This window comes from Engystomops pustulosus, chromosome 11 (genome assembly GCF_040894005.1).
Source record: "Engystomops pustulosus chromosome 11, aEngPut4.maternal, whole genome shotgun sequence".
Lineage (NCBI taxonomy): Eukaryota > Metazoa > Chordata > Amphibia > Anura > Leptodactylidae > Engystomops > Engystomops pustulosus.
Genome location: NC_092421.1, coordinates 24,315,444 through 24,337,316, shown reverse-complemented (window position 1 = coordinate 24,337,316; position 21,873 = coordinate 24,315,444). Strand labels below are relative to the sequence as shown.

Genomic DNA, 21,873 nt, shown 5'->3' with positions numbered 1-21,873 from the left:
TCCCATGTGCCCGGTATACTGGAATTCAATTATATCATTTAAAGGAGTTGCCCACTTTTTAAAAAGGAAACTCTTATTAAGATGGCTTATTAATTTTTAATGAATCCCCCCCCCTGCTGATATGCTTCCTAATGCAGGCATGGCCACTCATCCTTAGTCTCATACAGGTGAAATGGGACTGAACTGCAATATCAAGCACTGCCATTGTATTATGTGTGGCAGTAAACGTGGCAGGAGGTGAAGGCACAGGTCTGGTAGAGTCCGTCTAATGTGGAGCTGAACTCTGTTACACTCGATACTGGCCGGCGCTGGATGCTACGTTTCTGCGACACGTTTCTCCTCTCTATAAATAACTATGGGAGATGTTGGAGTCCTGAGCAGCAGACGCCCCAATTACCCAGTGACGGTTTAGTCATCCTGACAATGAGTGGAGTCAGCGCCGCAGCATAGCCTGACACAAAGACCTCAAGCAGATGGCTGCCAGGGCATGCTAATGAAGGCAGCCATGTGTGATCATTAGGGATTGGCTCTAAACAGTGTGACTAGGACTCTCTGGCAGTAATGTGCCCCAGGCTGTAAAGGCTTTCACCGTCCCCGCTTAGGAGTCTAGTTATGCTCAATAAACCCTGTTAATAATAGAGAACATACACCTTTCCGGAAAACATATGGTCTCTGTTTGCTGAATCCAGTATAGCGAACCCCAGTGACCCTCCATGTGCATTGTATTCTGCCTTTTCTTTTACTTCAGGCTGGTGGCACAATGCAGTAAAAAAAGACGCTTGAGTGGGTTGGAATGGGTTTTGTGTCCTAATATTTTTGATTGATAAATTCTTGATTGATAAATCAAGTGTGTAAGGAACTGTCAACCTACAAGTCTATGATAAAAGTAAGAAAGAAATTGAGTTTTTTTTGTTTTTTTTAAAAATGTTTGTCAGTATTTTTGGCATGCCGGCTTGTTGAAATTCTGAAATTCGGCTCTAAATGAAGTGCATTTATTGGGCCACAAACAATGGATCACAGTCTGTTGTTCGAGCCCCATGTGTCATTGGCTGGCGAAGGGCGCCTTAAAGGAGAGACTTTATCTCCTATCAATCAATTAGGATTGCCGGGATCCCTTTTTTGTGATAAGCAGATGGACCTCAACCGATCACTTTATCACCACAGGATAGGGGAATAACTAATACACTTCAGACAAGCCCTTTAATCACATAGGTTTAACAGAGCCTTAGCCTTTACTGTGTACTCTGTCCTGCTGCAGACCGGATACAACTGGGAGGTCTTTGCTCCTGCTGGTTGTCTTACAGCCAGACACAGGATTGTGAATGGAGGGGCATGGATATGCTTGTGGGACACACTTATATTTAAAATTTACATACATGAATAGTGCAGATGAAAATAAACTTTAATGAAGTTTATTATATAAATACAATACCGTGTTCTTCTTTTACCTCTGCCATTCTTCTTTATTTAAGCCGTTTGTGTAAATTGGCTTTCTGTCCTGTATCTGAGAGATAAAGATAAACTCTCTACAGACAGTCCCTTTCTTATAAATGTATCATCTATGGAAATTTGCTCTAAGTATGGAAAGAGTTAATCATTAGTCTCCTTATCAGTCTGATGTGGACAGACCTCGGAAAGCATTCAGATACACTGCTCACTACAGGAGAAAGAGCAGAAAAGAGACACAGATAAGCTGCAGTTTCTTACGAATGTTACTATTATCATCTGCTGTTTTCATTTCCTTCTGTTTTTTAATACATTTTTCATTTAACTTGAATACATTGAGGTAATTGTAGAAATGTGAGTTTTTTTTTTAAAATAAACTTTTACATAAGTGATAGTATACCAGCCTAAACCTGACATAACTCCCGATCTTTGTTAATATGTTATCAGACACTTAATAATAATAATAATAATAATAATATTTGTGTCCTTTTAGCTCCTCTAGGTGTCCAGCAGCCATCATTACTCGGGACCTCCCCTACCATCTACACTCAGCAGTCGGCCCTTGCTGCTGCCGGCCTCACCACCCCTTCTCCAGCAAACTACCAGCTCACTCAGACCGCAGCTCTTCAGCAACAGGCGGCAGCTGCGGCTGCTGCAGCAGCTCTTCAGCAGGTAAATGCTTATCTAGTCCTGATTCAGTAAAATCTTTAAAATGATAGAGTGGTTTATATAAAATCACTTTACGATGACAATTTATGGTATCCTATATATAGGAGATGGTTGGTTAGTAGCTGTTAGTGGCCAATAGTAGAGATAAGTGCTCACATTTCTTTTCCAAAATCTGTTACACCCAATTGTCTTTTCTTCAGCCTCGGTTATTTATGTCTGATACATAGTTGGTTATGCAAACAGCTTTTCCTGTCCTGCTTTTTAATAACCTGACTTTTTCTTATTTCCAGCAATATTCCCAGCCTCAGCAGATTTACAGCGTGCAGCCACAGGTTTGTGGACATTTTGTGTTCTGTGAAATGATATATCTGGTTATCGGCTGTTTTTATATGCTACTGTGTAAATGGCCAATGACTTTTCCAATTGCTCTTGAACAATATATATTTGATTTGTGAAAGGGTAAGGCCACAAACGGCGACCAAGAAGTGGCCTTTGGCGGCACAGTTTTACATGTAAAGATTTCACATGTCCTAACCAAAGGCTTCATTCATTCATTCATACATTGTGCCAAGATTTCCAGCTAGACTAGTATCTGTCATGACTATATGAGCAATAACCCACACAGAAGCAAACTTTTTAACTTTTTCTTTCTTTCTTTGTGCAGCTGCAGCAGCCACAGCAGACATTGATAACTCAGGTGAGTAAATGGAGTAAACGGCAGGTTAATAAAGGTTTGAACAAAGGTCAGTTTCTCCAGACGACTTCTTGTCTAGCCGAATTTGCTGCCACAAACCCATTATAGCTGAACTGACCTGCTGTGTTCAGTTCATCTGTACTGGGTAAGAGCTAAAACAGGCAGCCTGTCCACGAGTCCTGTCTTCGACACCAAACCACAGCGCAAAAATCTTATGATTACAGTCTGATGCTGTTGTTTTGAGGTTTTTCGGCAGCTCCTTGCATCGCCTATCACTGTGATGCACATAATCCCATCCACAGCGCTGTGGTCGGTCCATGGATTAGGGCAGCTCACAGTCTGTTTGTTATAGCCCTAAGTTTGTAGGACCAAACAAGCCCATTTACAAGTGCCCTTATGGGTTGTCATGTTGTGCGCTATACTCTATATATCTGTACTGATTTTTCATTGATATTTTGCAGCCCGCTGTTGCCCTGCCTACAAGTCTTGCCCTGTCTACACCCCAGCAGGCCGCCCAAATAACAGTCTCTTACCCTGCTCCAAGGTCCAGTCAGCAGCAGACCCAGCCCCAGAAGCAGCGTGTATTCACTGGGGTTGTAACAAAGCTCCATGAAACGTTTGGTTTTGTGGACGAAGATGTGTTTTTCCAGCTGACGTATGTATTAAGAAGGGTACTTATAAATGTCAACTCTCTAAAGCGTGTAAACTTTCAGAGCTTTTTTTTGTTGTTAGAATTTTTCCTCAACTGCAAAATGATCATTGGCCTTAAAGGAAACCTACCATTTGTTTTTATGCATTGTGAAACATACCTTGAGAATGCTGTAGCTACACTGATGCAGAAACATATCTTGTATAATCCCTGATCTGAGTGGTTTTGCTAAAAAAACAATTATAAAATTCAGGACCTTGGGAAAGCTGGGTGCAGACTGGCGGCTGTGTATAAACACATTACACGGAGCTTCCTGAAATGTTCAGACAGGACTTATCAACCTTGGCTGGATGACTGATTTACAGCAGCTGAGGGATCATATTATGAGCGGTATCATAGTAAGTCCATCAAGTCCAACCTTTAAGAATTAAATAAATGTTTTATCCCCATAACCCGTGATGTTTTTTTCTCCAGAAAGTCGTCCAGGCCTCTCTTGAACATGTACATAGAGTCCACCATAACAACCTCCTGCGGCAGAGAGTTCCATAGTCTCACTGCTCTTACAGTAAAGAACCTTTTGTCTATGGTGATGGTAGAATCTCCTCTCCTCTAGGCGTAGAGGATGCCCCCTTGTCCTGGTCACAGGCCGAGGTATAAAAAGATCTTTGGAGAGATCCTTGTACTGTCCATTCAGGTATTTGTACATTAGAAAAGGGGAGACCTCATTACAAACTGAATGATGCAGCAATTGACTACTTCTGCCTGTCAGCGACAACACAGTGAATACAGCATTCTCTAAAGCAGAGAAGCGCTGGAGCGATACAGCCTCATTATCATAATTTTATCATTTTTTTCGGCAAAACCACTCATTTCACTTTCTGCATCAGCTGCAACATTTTTAAGGTATGTTTGGTTATGACAACTTCTCTGCTTCCATATAGAAGAGAAAGCTGCAGGTGACATTGAAGTTTACTGCGAGTTGTGGTAATGACGTGAATTAAACTTGTGTTTAATGTTCATTGTCCACATGTGACACGTGTTTATTTATACTTTGTACAGTGCGGTTAAGGGAAAATCCCCACAGGTTGGCGACCGGGTTTTAGTGGAAGCCACTTATAATCCTAACATGCCTTTTAAGTGGAATGCACAGAGAATCCAGACTCTCCCTAACCAGGTAAATGTCCCTGATGTCCTGCATCTTCCATGCATTTGTTCAGTTTTATTCCATCTTATATATTTTATGTCTGTGTTGCAGAATCCAGCTCCAGCACAACCTCTAATAAAGAATCCCCCAGCAGTGATGCCCCCAGTTCCACAGCAACCAGCTTTTGGGGTGCAGACCCAGCCTCCTCCACAAGCACAAACTCTGTTGCAGGCCCAGATATCTGCTGCATCTCTAAATCCATTGCTCCAAGCACAACCATCTCCACTATTACAACAGCAGCCACCAAAAGGTAATTTCCATCTTTACATGACCACAAAACTACTTTTATCCTCAAAGGGATTTTCCAGTGTGAAGTGTTTACAAAGCGTTTTGGAAGAACTCTGAGAGAGCGGAGCCTGGACCCCACCCATATTGCCCAGCCAGAACATCTTGACAATTATTGCTGGACCTAGAGTAATGTCACAAGCTTGTGACTGATCACATGCTTCATGTATCATTGTAAGGTCCTTAAACCCTTTTAATGTTGTAAGGGGTTTGGGCAAGAGAAGAAGTTGGGACTGTGTATGAAAAAGAGGTGTGTGGATGGATGTAGCAGACCTGAGTGAGTGAATGTAGCAAGAGGTGTGCCAGGGAATGGCTGTAGCGGTGCTGCGCCGGTGCCAGGGACTGGCTGTAGCGGGGCTGCGCCGGTGCCAGGGACTGGCTGTAGCGGGGCTGCGCCTGTGCCAGGGACTGGCTGTAGCGGGGCTGCGCCTGTGCCAGGGACTGGCTGTAGCGGGGCTGCGCCTGTGCCAGGGACTGGCTGTAGCGGGGCTGCGCCTGTGCCAGGGACTGGCTGTAGCGGGGCTGCGCCTGTGCCAGGGACTGGCTGTAGCGGGGCTGCGCCTGTGCCAGGGACTGGCTGTAGCGGGGCTGCGCCTGTGCCAGGGACTGGCTGTAGCGGGGCTGCGCCTGTGCCAGGGACTGGCTGTAGCGGGGCTGCGCCTGTGCCAGGGACTGGCTGTAGCGGGGCTGCGCCTGTGCCAGGGACTGGCTGTAGCGGGGCTGCGCCTGTGCCAGGGACTGGCTGTAGCGGGGCTGTGCCAGGGACTGGCTGTAGCGGGGCTGCGCCTGTGCCAGGGACTGGCTGTAGCGGGGCTGCGCCTGTGCCAGGGACTGGCTGTAGCGGGGCTGCGCCTGTGCCAGGGACTGGCTGTAGCGGGGCTGCGCCTGTGCCAGGGACTGGCTGTAGCGGGGCTGCGCCTGTGCCAGGGACTGGCTGTAGCGGGGCTGCGCCTGTGCCAGGGACTGGCTGTAGCGGGGCTGCGCCTGTGCCAGGGACTGGCTGTAGCGGGGCTGCGCCTGTGCCAGGGAATGGCTGTTGCAATTGAATGCTGCATGTTGACAGCATTAATTCATGGGTAACAAAAATTATCATTCTGATGATTTCTAGTCTATAAGTAAATGAGAGACCTTTTTGATTTCTCCTTTTTCATACTACTGTGTTTATTCTTTTTAGCAGGCTTATTACAGACCCCAGTTCGAATTGTATCCCAGCCCCAGCCAGTTCGCAGGATTGAGCCACCATCAAGATTCTCTGGAAGAAGTGATAGAGGAGATGCTTTATCTAGTAGAAAAGATGACAGAAAGTAAGTAATTATATTATTAATTATGTAATATTAACCTTGTTTTGTCAAAAACTTAAATGATTACTGTACTTCTAAAACTTTATAGTCGAGATAGAGATTGGGACAGGCGCAGATCACGTGACCGGTCACCTCAAAGAAAGCGCTCAAGAGAAAGATCTCCGCGACGAGAGAGAGAGCGATCACCTCGCAGACCTAGACGGATGGTACCTCGCTACACTGTACAGTTCTCCAAGTTCTCCCTAGACTGGTAACTGTCCAGAATATATATTCATTTTAATGTTTGTGCATTTAGTGTATATACTCGAGTATAAGCCGAGTATAATACTGTACTCGCCTTCCGACGCCCCCAGTTCTGCCTGTTCAGGTCCTTCCGCTCCTCTTCGGGTCCCCTCGCGATGCCTGCGACTCACAAACAATGAGGCCGACAAGCGGCTGACATCATTCTGTGTGATGGCTAAGAGCGAAGACCCGAAGAAGACCGAAGGATCCAGAGCAAGAAGAGGACCTACGGGGGGCATTGGAAAAGTGAGCACAGTGTTAATTTTTTTTTTTTATACTACAGTGGGCTGTCTGGCTATACACTACAAGGGGCTGGCTGGCTATATACTACAGGGGGCTGACGGACTGACTGTATACTACAGGGGGCTATACACTACAGGGGCTTATACTTGAGTATATACAGTATATAACTATGCAATATTGACTCGTCTAAAGTATCATTATTATGCTTTCTGAGACTTCTCTTCTTGTGATGCAGCTCTGGATGTGACATGATGGAACTGAGGCGGCGTTATCAGAATCTGTACATTCCCAGCGATTTCTTTGATGCCCAGTTTACATGGGTGGATGCTTTTCCTATCTCTCGGCCATTCCAGCTTGGAAGTTATAGTAATTTTTATGTCATGCACAAAGAAGTGGATCCACTTGAGAAAAATACTGCCATTCTGGACCCTCCTGATGTAGACCATACATACAGTGCAAAGGTATGGAGATTGGCAACACGGTTACCATCTGAATATGTCGACAGAGTCTTGTCTCCATTTTACCTTTTAAAGGACACCTGTCATCAGGTCTGTGTCACTAGTCCTGTCACCTCTACCTGTTGGAGCCTCTCACAAGGATCCATCCCAGCCTTTATCTAGAGGCTGGTCACATGGTCAGAGGCAGTGATGTCACTCCTGTTACCCCTCCCCTATCCTCCCCCTGCTCATGTCTGTGTGTAATGTATAGTAAAGCATTGCTAGTGTGTGTGCTGCATCTGCTGACATGCTGCATCCTCCTAATATACAGGTGAGAGACACAGACATCAGCTACACATGAATCTGACATGTTCTGCTGTAACATGGCTGCATGGAGCTGCTGTATCTCTCCTATACACACACACACATGCACTCACAGGCTGCAGGGGGCGTGGCCACCAGCACCAGGAAGCACATCATTATACAGGCTGTCCGTCAAGCACTGGGGGTGTGGCTGTGCCTCCCACTCATGAATAGAGTGGACAGCTTGAATATGCTAATGACTCATTGGACATTTCACAGGTCATTTGCATACAGCTTTAGGACCTCATTGCTTCGGTTTACAGGCATGTAGAGGGACAATGAAGGGATAGAGGCAATGCTCTCTAATGGCAGTTTATGAAAATATATTTAGTTTAGGGGGTTATTTTGCATGACGGGTTCTCTTTAAAGGGGTTTTCTGTTAATAACTTACTGGATAGAACTGTGGGGTCCAATTAGTAGGACCCCCAACTGGTCACAGGTGCAGTGTAGAACTTCATTGTATCCAGACTTTGAAGGGAGTAGTAAGGTGTTTTTTCAACTACAACCCTCTATACTTGTGATTATGGGGGTTCCCATAGGTAGAAGGCTTCTGTGTGCTGTGCTGAGGCTGTAGGGATGTCCAGCAGTAAATAAAGGAGACCATGGGCATGGTGGATAGTAGGGTTCACATGACCGCTATATGGCTGCACACTTCCTGGAGGAATCTTGTAGCAGTGCTGCCATATTTAACAGGGTGTAATCAATCTCATGACCACAGGAGAAGTGCAGGTTACAGGTCTGCACCACACCCTCACAGGAACAGCACTGTTTATCTTGTTTCCTACAAAAAAGTCATAAATCAGGTGGATGGAGAAGAACTATGTAACTCCCTCCTGTCTGTTTAAATACTTCATGTGGCTCTCATAGTGTTTCTACCACAGCATGGATTAAAATGCCCTCTGTCACACACAGAAACTTGCTTTAAAAGAAACTAGTCACCAGGAATGTAATTTTTGCTGGTGACAGGTTCCAATAGCCTGTGCTATGCCGAGGTTAAAGGAAACCTACCACTTGATCCTGGCCGAAATGACCTCCTCACACCACCCTCTGGGCTCTGTACCACTGATCCCAGGACATATTTTGTTTAGGGACAAAAACTGATAGTTTAGGCAAAAAAAGGATTCCATAATCTGTAGAAATGTGGCTTCCGTGCTTCACTTGCGTCACCCTGGTAATTCCGTGCACCTCCGATATTTAATTTTGCACGCCCCATCTTCGTTGTGTTCCTCCTCCTTGGATGGAGAGCCGGTGACATCACTCTGCTCTCGGCACTTCTCACGCATGTGCAGTCAGGGACTCTCGCACAGCCGGTTGTGACATATTGCAGCTGTGCAAGATTCACTGACTGCACATGCGTGAGAAGTGCCGAGTGACGCCACCGGCTCTCGGTTTTTGTCCCTAAACAAAATATGTCCTGGTGTCAGTGGTACAGAGCCCAGAGGGTGTGAGGAGGTCATTTCGGCCAGGATCAAGTGGTAGGTTTCCTTTTAGCCTTTATCAGCATTCTTAATCTTTTCAGTAGTTTTGTAAGTTTAATTCATATTACCCTGTGTGCTTGTGTCGGTCTCCTCTACTTCACACTTGTGCTACTGATGGGTCGTTCATGAACAAGGGTTAAAAGTGGAGTGGAGAAGTGACTGGCTGGACTGAGGCTCTCTATTCTATATTTAATGAAGAGCCGGCCTTCCCATCACTAACTGGTGAAGCTGTTGGTGTGAAGGAGAAGAAGAATGCATGAGGAGACATAGGCACACACAGGCTGCAGCTGCTCCTCTGGGACTCCCGACTGTTATAAACTACTGAAATGATTCAGAAGGCTGACAAAGACGTTTTTAGAATCTGCATAGAATAGGCTATTGGGACATGTCACCAGCTAAAAATGACATTCCTGGCCTCATAAATTGCTGGGAACATGGAATAGGTTGCTTTTGTTTTTTGTACAAAAAAAATATAAAATATGTATTGCTCATTTACAAGCCTTTTAGTGTTATTGAAAATGTGATTGGGAGATTCTCCTTCCCACCGCACTCAGTTTTCTACTCCTTAACAGAAGCAGATAAAATTTGATGTGACAAATCCATCAAATTACTAAACCTACTGGGGCACATTTACTTACCCGGTCACCGTAGTTCACAGAAGGTGCATTGTCCGACGATCATGCTCTCTTCCGCAATGCACAAAGATCGTGCGCCCGATATCCTGCATGTGTCTCTTCCCCGCTCAGGTCTGACAGAGTTCACCATCTTTTTAGAGGCGCACGTCAGTGTTATGGCTTGCGACACAATTTGAAGGTTAAATCCCGCGCTCAGTCCGAATCGGTCAGACTGTCGACAGCTCGCCCCCAAAATTGTTTTGCATGGAAAACAGCGCTGCTGCTCCAGAAAAAGAGTCGCACGTGACACAATTGGAGCGCACCCACTATTTAAATACCTGTGCAGGCCATTGTTTCATTGAAGAACGGGCACAGTCCAAAAAAAAAGTGTGCGTGCAAAGCCCTAAGTAAATGTGCCCCATTATGTCAAACCCTATTGTAAAGCTCCCTGACCAAATACACTCCTCAAAAATGAACAGATCAGTATATAAACTATGCTAGAAAAACTTAATTGCAATCTCTGGACCAGACCAGAGGGAACATGTACAAGGAAAAGAGGTAGGAATACACTAAAAGGGAAGAAAGGTATCCTGTTCATGGCCCGACTCTAAACCCTAAACCTCTAAACATCACTATCTGGGGTTGCCCGGTCGTCAGATCTATCTCCTGGATGCAAGCCACCTCGGGTGATAACTTCTCCATACGGAAGATATGTATCATTATTTGCACCCATTCCGATAAAGAAGGTACAACTTCTATTTCTGTGTTTTATATTAATATGTGACTATTGCACCTCATTTCACTAGGTCATGTTATTGGCAAGTCCAGCCTTGGAAGATCTATATCACAAATCGTGTGCACTTGCAGAGGACCCCGTGGAAGTTAGAGAAGGTTTCCAGCACCCGGCAAGACTTATAAAGGTAACAATATTAGAATTGGATCTTCAGGATGTTAGCTATTCCATATGTAGTTTAAGATGCCCACTCATATCAAATAAACTTCAGCCAAAGTTGGTGATTTTTGGGAAGACTAAAGAGAGACCATGTGCATGTTGTAACTCTCCTATATATTGCAGGAAGAAGCGCGCGGCATGTTTAATTTTGTCATGTCTGCTCCTTTGTCCTCTAGGAGGTATGTCACCACCTAGCAGCAGCTTATTCCTTGCTAATGTAGAGAGCTTGCTGCTGTCTTACAGCGACCCATGGAGTACAGTCATCCTTACTGCTCATCAGCCCCGGTTATTACCTGATAAATGTTTAGAAAAGGCAGCCATTACGACCCAGGATCTATAGAATACAAGTATTCACTACAGTAGACATGTCAGGAGAGGCAGTGAGGGTGATGATGGGCATTATTATTATGCCAAAATCTAGCACAAATGTTTAACGTGTGTGTATGTATCTTTTTTTTTTTTTTTTTGTGACAGTTTTTAGTGGGGATGAAGGGTAAGGATGAGGCTATGGCAATTGGAGGACACTGGTCTCCTTCCCTTGATGGTCCAGATCCAGACCAAGACCCTTCTGTGCTTATCAAAACAGCAGTTCGATGTTGTAAGGCTCTGACTGGCATTGACCTGAGCTTGTGTACACAGTGGTAAGTCCAGTTCTTACATCAGGGCTCATCGCCAATATATATTTTTTTTTCCTACGGCTTCATTCTTTTAGAGCGTTGCTGTAGTCTTCACTAAAGTGTCTGCATCTTTCTGTAAGCGATGAAGAGCGGGAGGTTTGTTGTCATACTATTTTTTTTTTTTTAAGATGAATTATTGATGTTTCTGTAAATTACGAAGACTTATTTATTTTTCTTCTCATGCTCAGCTACAGATCGTCCAGGAGATCTCATCTTAAACTGTCTAAACCCGAGTTGTGTTGCCGTGTTTTCTAATGGTATCTCGAGCCTTGTTGACCTCTTAAGAAAATTCTTCTCTTTTCAGCCTTTATATATAACCACAATTGGTTATTTTGTCAATCTCTATACTTTTTAGTATTTTCTCCATTTTACTTTGGTTTTTAAAATTGTATTACCTTGCAAAACAATGCTTCGACTTACCTGAAGAAAATCAATGGCCTTTACGTGATTGTGTTTTTATTTTCTTTATTTTGTTTTTTTTTTTTTTAATTTTTTTGTAGAAAACCGTGAGCTAGCTGTTCATGATGTGCTACAAGAGAACTAGCCTCTTATATTCTATGCATTATAGATTTTGTTTTTCCAACGTGCTTCTTCCCTTGCGACAGGTACCGTTTTGCAGAGATTCGCTACCATCGCCCTGAGGAGACCCACAAGGGGCGTTCGGTTCCTGCTCATGTGGAGACAGTGGTTTTATTTTTCCCGGATGTTTGGCATTGCCTTCCCACCCGCTCAGAGTGGGAAAACCTGTGCCGAGGATACAAGCAGCAGCTGGCCGACAAGCTTCAGGGTGAACGCAAGGAAGCTGATGGAGAACAGGCACTGAACGCTAATCCCTTTTTCTATTTCCGCTTCTCGCAGGCACAGGAACACAGGCACAATGCACAGCACACACTAAACACCACCCTCCCCCACCCCTAAAGAACGCTTCTTGGGACGTCTGCAGTGTAGTGGATCTTACGTATTCCAGAATCCGAACATGGAAAACGTAGACTAATATATATCTATAATTATTTGTATATTTTTTTTATTTCCTTTTTTTTTCTATTTAAATTAGAATTAGTTTGTTGGGTCAATTGGCTTTACTTACACTTGACCCTTTTCACCATCTACCCATCAAAAAGGTTCACATTTTATCATTTTCATTCTTTTAATGTTAAAAAGAAAAAAAAAAATACCTGGAAATGACATAGGGGGGATGGCTTTAATTACAGACTTGTGTCTCTGTAGACGAGCAATGTCTGTATATACTGTAATTTCTTATTCTATTCATCATCCCTTTGTTTCACAGATCTGGCTTTGATTGACTTAGTGGTCAGTGAGAGTGCTAGTATGTGTGTGTGTGTGCCTCAACAAAAGCTTTAGGAGACGACAATGAAAAATTGTGACCTTGCTACTTGCACGGACCTGCGACAGTCAGATGTTTTCCTAAGGCCTCTTTCTAACCAGACTATTATGTTTGTACTAGGAAGAAGAGGATAAAGAGGACGGCGACGCTAAAGAAATTTGTAATCCTACTCACTGGTCAAAACTTGATCCAAAGGTGATGAAGGTAAGCCAATGAACACAAATATAAGATATAAGGACTAGAGAAAATACAAAGTCTTCATAGAGCACTGAGCTCGGCCCGTGGACTCCCACCAGTTCTGGTTGTTTGCAGCTGCAATTATCAGAAAGCACATTTTGAAGTTACCATCATTTGACCCAAAGTACTCAAGTGCTTTAGCTTAAGTTATGTGCACCAGAACATGAGTTTTGCGGTCCAGACTCACGGCTCGCAAACGTATGCATAGATACCACTGCCATTTGCTAAGCAGAAAAAAAATCATTGTTCATGTGTAAGTATCCTTATTGTGTACATGCAGAGAATAACTGGGAAAAGTTATTGACCTGAGTAAAAGCCTCCCAGAATGATGAAATGCCCCACGCAGCCCCCCCATAATAAAATGCCATGCAAAAGACCCCCTAGAAATGAAATGCAATGCAGCACGCACCGAGTTATGAAATGCCCTATGCAGCCCCCCTAATAACGAAATGCCCTTTAGCCTCAGTAATGATGAAATGCCCTGCAGGCAGCCCCTCTACTGTTGAAGTGCCCTGCAGTTACTCGGTGTATAACAAAAAATATAAACTTGCATACTCCTTCCAGTGCTCCTCCGGTAGAGACACGTCCATGCGCTCTGAGCCAGCAGCATGTATAAACGGTATGCCAAAAATATTAACAAACCATAGTATGTTTATGGGAACATGATTCTATTGGCATTTAGCCAATGGATTAAACCTTTTTAAAATTAAAAATATCACAAGTGTCTCATTTTAAAGATTTCTTCATAAATAGTCATGGAAATATGGGCATATGGTTGGGTCTATTGTGGTATTTTAGTTTGGCATTCAAGAAATATTCTAGTTATGCTTTATGGAAGACAAAGCTGCACCAACCTTAAAGGTTAACTACTGTTTGATTTCATGTATTATGAAGCAAACATACCTTGAGAATGCTGTAGCTACACTGTTGCAGGATCATATCTTGTTTGATCCCTGAGTGGTTTTGCTGAAAAAACAAATTGTAACATTCAGGACCTTGGGAGAGCTGGAACAGAATGGCTGCCTCGATCTACACATTATACAAGGGAGCTTGGTATTACAAATGGCGGTTAGTCAAGCATGACTAATCCACCTGAGCTGGATGACTCATACACAGCAGCTGGAGGATGGTGCAGCAGTTGATTATTCTGTCTGGCAGGTAGAACAGTGATTGCATCATCCTCTCCTGCAGAAAAAACTCACAGGCAGGCGAAGCGCAGAAGCAAGCGCTGAAGGAGCCATAAAAGAGACAGAGCTTCGTTATCATAATGTTATATTTGTTTTATCAGCAAAACCACAGGGATTAACCAAGATATGATCCTGCATCGGTGTAGCTACAGCATTCTCAAGGTATGTTTGCCTCATAATGCATCAAATCAAATGGTAGCTTTCCTTTAAGGTGAGTTGAACCTCTGAAAGGGCACCAACTGAAAGAAGGACGGTCACATGTTACCAAGCAGAACAATAAAAATAGTGTCTTTTCACACCCAATATCAGCACAAGGGTGCGACTGCTTGGAGGCCTTGCAAAATATTATGATATATTACTATAGGATTGCAAGGAGGACTGCAATGTTTTATAGTTCGCCTCAGGCAGCAGAGAGGTTCACCCCTGATGGTAGGAGATATTAAATATATAAAGGTCTGATCACAGGTCAAAAGAAGGAAAGTTGGCATCAATGTCAGATATGCAAAACTTGTGGTCCCCGTTCTAATTGAGTGGGGTCTCAGTAGTAGACTCTGCTTTCTCCTGTAATAAGACACTTACCGTATATACTCGTGTATAAGCCGAGTTTTTCAGCATAAAAAATGTGCTGAAAAACCTCAGCTTGGCTTATACACGAGTCAATTAAAAAAAAAAAAAATACTCACCCTCCGGCACCTGGATCCTTGGCAGCAGCTCCCGATCCTCGGTGGCGGCTACACTTTTCTCTTCTTACTTCACTAGCCGGCAGTTGCCTCCATGCGATCTGCCGGCAGGCGCACAGTATGATGTAGCAGTGTCACCACCGCATCATAGTGTGCGCTCGCCGGCAGATCGCATGGACGCGACTGCCGGCTAGTGAAGAAAGAAAAGAGAAGCCGGCGAGCATCAATGGTATGTATCGTCGGAGGGTGAGTATTAAGTTTTGTTTTTTTTTGTTTTTTTTTCATTCGCTTGGCATACTGGGGGCAGGCTGGCTGTATGCTACATGGGGGCAGGCTGGCTGTATGCTACATGGGGGCAGGCTGGCTGTATGCTACATGGGGGCAGGCTGGCTGTATGCTACACCTTGGCTTATACACGAGTCAATAGGTTTTCCCAGTTTTTGGTGGTAAAATTTGGGGTCTCAGCTTATACTCGGGTCGGCTTATACTTGAGTATATATGGTATCTCTCTCTTAGGAAATCGTTTTTATTGAAAAACCCCTTTAATGATTTATCCAAGATGTGTACTAAAGCATGTTATCCAAATGGATCCGAATGCATTGATTTATACATTTCATTTCATCATTGGAAGCCAAAATATTCTTAATAGCGATGGATTAGCTGTCGACTAGACACAGGGAATGAACAATGTCTCTTTAAAGCCTTCATGTACATTATATTGCGCTTCTTCCCCAGGTAAATGATCTGCGTAAAGAGCTTGAAAGCCGCACTCTTAGTTCCAAAGGGTTAAAGTCTCAGCTTATAGCGCGCTTAACAAAACAACTCCGCTTAGAGGAACAAAAGGAGGAGCAGAAGGAGCAGGAAAAATGTGAAAAAGAGGAAGAGGAGGAGGAAGAACGCAAATCTGAGGACGACAAGGAGGTAAATATCACATTATTTTTAGTGGCATTTTCTAATATTTATGTGGTGACACTAGGAAGCACAATTTGTCCCACAAATCCTCCTACAGCTCTGTAAAAGGGAAAAATAAAAAAAATGTGTCTCTGTTTTGGCTTCCAAAATTCAAACTGTAAATCTGAAAAGTACCTTGCCCTGATGGGGTTAACCATTAGTGTAAATTAAAGGGGTGCAGAGACCCCTGCAGATCGCGAGAACGAGGGGTCCGATCGACCCCTCACCACAACTCAGACTAATGGAGCAGACAGCCGCGCATGACCGTTCTGCTCCACTAAGCTCTATGGAGCTGACGGAAATTGCTGTACGCTGCACCCTGTAACAGAAAATAGCGTCCAAAGCCGAAAATGGCACTTTTTTGCCATTTTGAAAAATATAATTAATTCAATGAAGTGATCAAAAGCTATACAGTCCTAAAAAATTGTAGCATTGAAAACGTCATTAAAAGTCACACAAAATGACACCACACACAGCTCCGTGCACCAAAGTATCACAAAGTTATTAGCGCCAGAAGATAGATAGATCGAAAGAAAAATTTTTGTACAGGAGATTTTAAATTTTAATAACATTATAAAACCTATATAAATTTGGTATGCACGTGATTGTACACACCCAAAGAATAAAGTAGACATGTCATTTGGGGTGCATAGTGAAAGCCGTAAAATCCAAGCCCACAAGAAAGCGGGGCAAATGCGTTTTTTCACCATTTTCACTGCATTTTTGGAAAAAAAAAATCCGCTTCCCAGTATACGGCATGGAATATTCAATACCATCACTATGAAGTGCAATTTGTTACACAGAAAACAAGCCCTCACACAGCTCTTTACATGTACAAATGAAAAGTTATAGATTTCTGAAGGTGGGGAGTGAGAAATGGACATGAAAAAACAAAAAAGGGCCAGGTCATTAACCCCTTAACGCCGCAGCCCTTTTTAGTTTTTGAGTTATCATTTTTAGGACTGTACGACCTTTTGATCACTTTTTATAGAATGTTTTATTTTTAAATGGCAAAAAAGGACCATTTTCAATTTTGGGCGCAATTTTCCGTTATGGGGTTAAACTCGGTGAAAAAAACGTTACCATATTTTTATAGATCGGGCATTTTCGGATGCGGCGATACCTAATGTGTTTATGATTTTTACTGTTTATTTATATTTATATCAGTTCTAGGGAAAGGGGGGTGATTTGAGTTTTTAAGGTTTTTTATTATAATTTTTTTTAACTTTTTTTTTAATTTATTTCTTACTATTTTTCAGACTCCCTAGGGTACTTTAAACCTAGGTTGTCTGTACGATCCTATCATATACTGCCATGTTACAGTATATGGGGATTTTACTCCTCATACATTACAATGTGCTGATTGTAATGCTTGGGTTAACACGAAGTAGCCCGAAGACCTGAGGCTACCATGGCAACAGATCGCCACTCCCCTGTGACGTCACGGGAAGCGACGATGCTCGTAAAGATGTCGGCGCCCAGCAGCTTTGCCCACGCTGATAAGTGGCACCGATCGTGGGTGTTACCGGTAAGTCTTTGCTGCAATATCCAGCAAAGACTTACCGGCTATGGAGAGGGCTCGGCTCATGAGCGCTCTCCATGCAGCCGCACCCGGCATGTGCCGGTAAGGGGTTAAAGAGGATCTCACGTCATGTATTTGTCATTAAACAACAATTTTGCATCTTCTTTTCTTAAGCCTTTATATTGTTCCAACACAGACTGAGCTGAAACACTTCCTCTAATAACAATGCCATTGTCCAGAATAATAATTTTATGAGAAATGCAGTTATTTATTGTATAGATATCGCCAAACCCCTTAACCTCAGCACGCTTATGTTACTGCTCATAGGAAGAGGAAAAGAAACGTCAGGAAGAAATGGAACGTCAGCGACGGGAAAAGAGATACGTGTTACCTGACGAGCCGGCAATCATTGTACATCCAAACTGGTCGGCCAAAAATGGCAAGTTTGACTGCAGTATCATGTCTCTAAGTGTCCTGTTGGATTACCGGATAGAGGATAACAAAGAGCACTCATTTGAGGTACCGCTTTTAATCCCTGTATTTCGGTTACAATGTGCATAGGGCGTTTCTATATGGAGTACAGTATCGATACATGTTTTAGCTGTGTTTTTATTAAGCATCATTTGTTTTACACACAAAATCTGCAGTACGTGATTATTTGTCATGTCTTGTTGCCAAAAAGTGCAACCACAAAACCGCAAACTTAGAGGGCATCTACCACCAGGGTGAAGGACTGTATGCAAATGAGCCTGAGAGGCTCCAGGCTCCGAAGGAGTTAATAGAGCCTGGAGCCCCTCAGGCTAACTTTCCTACAGTATTTCATCCTGGTGTTTGATGTCCTTTAATACTACACCAAAAGCATGTTTATAAGCACCATAGAGCTGAGGATAGGGGCACTCCCCCTGCAGACTCTAAGCTTGACTCTTCTCAGGCGAATAAGACGAGTGTTGTTTTTTTAAATCCGATTTTGAGTCTTACAATAGTTTTTCAATTATACAGCAATGGGAATTCACCGTGCAGGACACCTACAATGTATCCCCCACATAGAATACATGCCACGTTTTTAAATAATATTAAAATAAATAGTATATGAAACCGTTTTTAATTTTTTAATAAATAAAAGGTGTTTTCTATATGACCTGTGTGTGTATGTAATAAATATATACACATACACTTTTTTTTCTTCTTCTGCAGTCTATATGAAATGGTCCTAAAAACATGTATATCTACTGTAGAGATATTAAGTTATTGCACCCACAGGGTTTGGTTTGAGCCCTCCCTTGGTCACTGTTTGAAGATGTGTCGGGTGAGTCACCGTCATCGCCTCCGACCCTGGTGCTGCCCAGGCATAGTTCACCATCTTTCGGTTCCTATCGCGGCGCTCTTGCTGCACCTCCCCGACGGAGCGGCCAAGACCGGGCGGCGGTGCACCCACTGGTGACCAGGGTGCGCGTGGCTGGATCCCACCTCGGCCGGGATAGAACCGGTCCTTCATTTTCATTGGGCCATGAGGTTTTCGTTCGAGCACTCTAATTCGCTCGCACTTTATAACCTGTGTGTGTATAAAATAAATATATAGACATACACTTCTTCTTCTTTTGCAGTATATATGAAATGGTCCTAAAAAACATGTATAGCTACTGTAGAGCTATAAGGTTTTGTTCTGTGTAGATCTCATTTGGTAAATCCCTGAACTATATAAAACTTTAATCTAATGGGGTCTCAGAGGTTGTACTTCCACCATTTCCTAGCAGTTACAAGCTTCATGTTATGGGAACGTCCCTATCATTCTCTGTATCTATGTTATCAGGTGTCCCTATTTGCTGAGCTCTTCAATGAAATGCTCCAGAGAGACTTTGGAGTCCGCATTTACAAGGAGCTTTTGGCACTTCCTGAGCGGGATGAGAAGAAAGACAAGAAGATAAAGAAGGACGATAAAAAGGAAAAGAAAGATGATGAAGACGATGATCCAAAAACCAAAAGAAGAAAATCCTCAGATGAGAAAGTTAGATTGGAGGAAAGGGATGATAGAAAGGTATGCACATATATGACACGTGCTCTTCTTTTCCTTTGTATATAGAGTAGGGCGCAGAAAGAAATGAAATACTTATGTATACTGTCATGGATTGCCTGTGCTGGTCAATAACAAAATTAGGCGGTCTTCCATCTATACAAATAACTGAGCTTCACGTTCCAGCAGACCTGGTCTAACCATGTCTTTGCCTCACAGAAGGAGGATCGAAAAAGAGAAGATTATCGGGATGATGAAGAAATGGAGGATGATAACCAAGAAGATTATGAACCCATAGGAGCAGAAGAGGATGACGGTGACTATGAGGGTCAGACTGGAAGGATGAATAAGAACCTTTTTACCTTGAGATCCATTACATCTAAAAAGATTGTAATGTTGATCATTGCAGTCTTTGTCTCACTTGATTATGAGTGGAGCTAAAGTTTCCTCTGCTTCTGGCACCAGACAATTGATCATCACAGGTTTCTAGTGTAGAATCCCCAGTATTGGGAGTCTAGGTCATCCAAATGTATTCCTAGACTTGGAAACCCCTTTTAAGTGTATAGTATAGTTCCTTTTTTTTTTTTTAGCACCATGAAGGGACATGATCACATGGATTTTTCATAGAGGTGAATCGGACCATACGTCAGCATTTGGGTGCGGCCACGCGACCTGGACGTAATGGACACATTGACGCCCCTTGCATCTCGCCAGATGTATGATTGGCCAGGGGCATCAATGTGCCCTATTGGCTGCTCATCCGCCAATCTGGCATTATGTCCAGTTTGCGTGTTCGAACCCAAATATGGACTTCAGGTCCACTCATCTTCAACACTAAGGAAAAGTATTTCTGTGGAATATTTTGTATTATTATATTTTGTAATATAATGTTATATATATTATATATATATTTCATTTTATTTCACCTTCCCTTATCCTGAAGTGAAGGATTCTTGCCCCTACCAAGTACAAACCATCTGTGTGCTGTGTGGTGCACCCCCTAGTGGCAGATAGTGGTAAATAAATACAGTATATAGTTTTATACAGTGTTCAAATACATCTCTTTAGAGTAAATATTCTGGGTAATGGCACCAGGTTGATATGTAAGGTGTGGTATTCTGCTTTATAAGTACTACTAGTGATTTATTACATCGCCGATGGATAGGGAAAGGACCCGCTCTGTCTTTTGCAGTCCAGCCAGTTGGCTTATTCATGGCCTTGTGTATGAGCACATAGAAGTGAATGGGAATGTGTACTAGCCACTACAAAAGCTGAGCTTATCCTTTATATTCTCTGCCTGGTACTGCCATGTCATACTTTTATAGGTTGGACAGGATCTACCAATAGGGGGCCAGCACCCAGACCTGGCACTGATAAGCTGTTCGGAGCCTTGAAATTGGTGCCACCAATCCCTTTAAACATAAGTGGGGGAAACAGATTTAGTTATAGCCCCCAGCAGCAATGCAGGGGGCTCTGTACAGCTGATATGTGCTTGTTTCAGGTGCCTCAGGATAGGACATGCAACCACTTCAATGAATGGACGAGAGTGATTATTTATTACAAATTCAAAGGATATGCCATAAATAACTGATAGATGTGGGTCCCATCTTGTATGACATGCGCTGCTCTCTGGTCCGGAGCCAGGCCGGACTCTTCTCAGGGCTTCCATACAAGTCAGGGACAGAGAGCCAAGCACTACCACCACAATTCCACTCAAAGCTGCACCTGTGTTTGAGGCCAACCAACATCTACACCTCTTTAAGCAAATCATTATTCAACTCAAGAAAAATTCTTTTTTTTTTATAGACCGGGATGATGATGACGATGATTCTAGCACCAAAGATAAACGTGACGACAAGAGGGAAAGCAGGTACAGCAAAGAATGGCCAAAGGATAAGGTATGTCTCCCTAAATATATATATATATATATATATCTCTATCATATATCTCATGAACTTTACATCATTCATACATTTTAAAGAGAAAAGATTTCTATCCAAAATGAAATTCGATAAAAAATATTGGTAATTCTTAGGGGTTGTGGATATGATAATGTTGGATGATTATTCATAGTATCATAGTTTATACGGTTGAAAAAAGACACTTGTCCATCAAGTTCAACCAAGGAAGGGAAGGGATTGGATGAGGCAGGGATTTAGGGGAAACAATTCTATATAACATAACCATCAATGTTATTTAGGTGTAAAAAAGCATCTAGACCCTTCTTGAAGCTTTCTGCTGTCCCTGCTGTGACCAGCGCCTGAGGCAGGCTATTACACAGATTGACAGTTCTCATAGTATAAAAGCCCTGTCGCATCCAGTGATTAAATGTTGTTTTCTCCAGACGGAGACAGTGCCCCCTCGTCTTTTGATTTAATCCGGAACAACTTTCCACCATATTTTTTTGTATGGACCATTCATATATTTATATAAATTTATCATGTCTCCTCTTCTCAAGACTAAATAAATCTAGTGGTTTTAATCTTTCCTTATCACTGTGAGCTTCCATATCCCCTATCATTTTTGTGGCTCTACGTTGAACCCTCTTCAGCTCCAGGGCATCCTTTTTATGGACTGGTGCCCAGAACTGGATGGCATATACTGATTCCTTTTATAATACCTGCTCTCCTTTTTGAGTGTTATCTT

The 21,873-nt window shown here is 43.0% G+C and overlaps 1 protein-coding gene across 2 annotated transcripts in view; it reads left to right on the top strand.

The window, feature by feature from the left end:
- CCAR1 (cell division cycle and apoptosis regulator 1) overlaps positions 1-21,873 on the top strand; it is a 49,852-nt gene that overhangs the window by 18,515 nt on the left and 9,464 nt on the right. Inside the window, exons 3-20 of one of the 2 annotated variants that reach the window (XM_072131080.1) lie at positions 1,940-2,118; positions 2,406-2,447; positions 2,780-2,812; positions 3,271-3,464; positions 4,518-4,632; positions 4,714-4,912; positions 6,122-6,251; positions 6,337-6,498; positions 7,009-7,234; positions 10,472-10,585; positions 11,092-11,258; positions 11,900-12,110; positions 12,760-12,843; positions 15,479-15,664; positions 17,544-17,735; positions 19,027-19,251; positions 19,447-19,543; positions 21,034-21,125. In XM_072131080.1, coding sequence (XP_071987181.1) covers positions 1,940-2,118; positions 2,406-2,447; positions 2,780-2,812; positions 3,271-3,464; positions 4,518-4,632; positions 4,714-4,912; positions 6,122-6,251; positions 6,337-6,498; positions 7,009-7,234; positions 10,472-10,585; positions 11,092-11,258; positions 11,900-12,110; positions 12,760-12,843; positions 15,479-15,664; positions 17,544-17,735; positions 19,027-19,251; positions 19,447-19,543; positions 21,034-21,125 — 2,648 coding nt within the window. Of the gene's footprint in view, positions 1-1,939; positions 2,119-2,405; positions 2,448-2,779; positions 2,813-3,270; positions 3,465-4,517; positions 4,633-4,713; positions 4,913-6,121; positions 6,252-6,336; positions 6,499-7,008; positions 7,235-10,471; positions 10,586-11,091; positions 11,259-11,899; positions 12,111-12,759; positions 12,844-15,478; positions 15,665-17,543; positions 17,736-19,026; positions 19,252-19,446; positions 19,556-21,033; positions 21,126-21,873 lie in introns of both variants that reach the window. The other variant, XM_072131079.1, reaches the window with a different exon arrangement.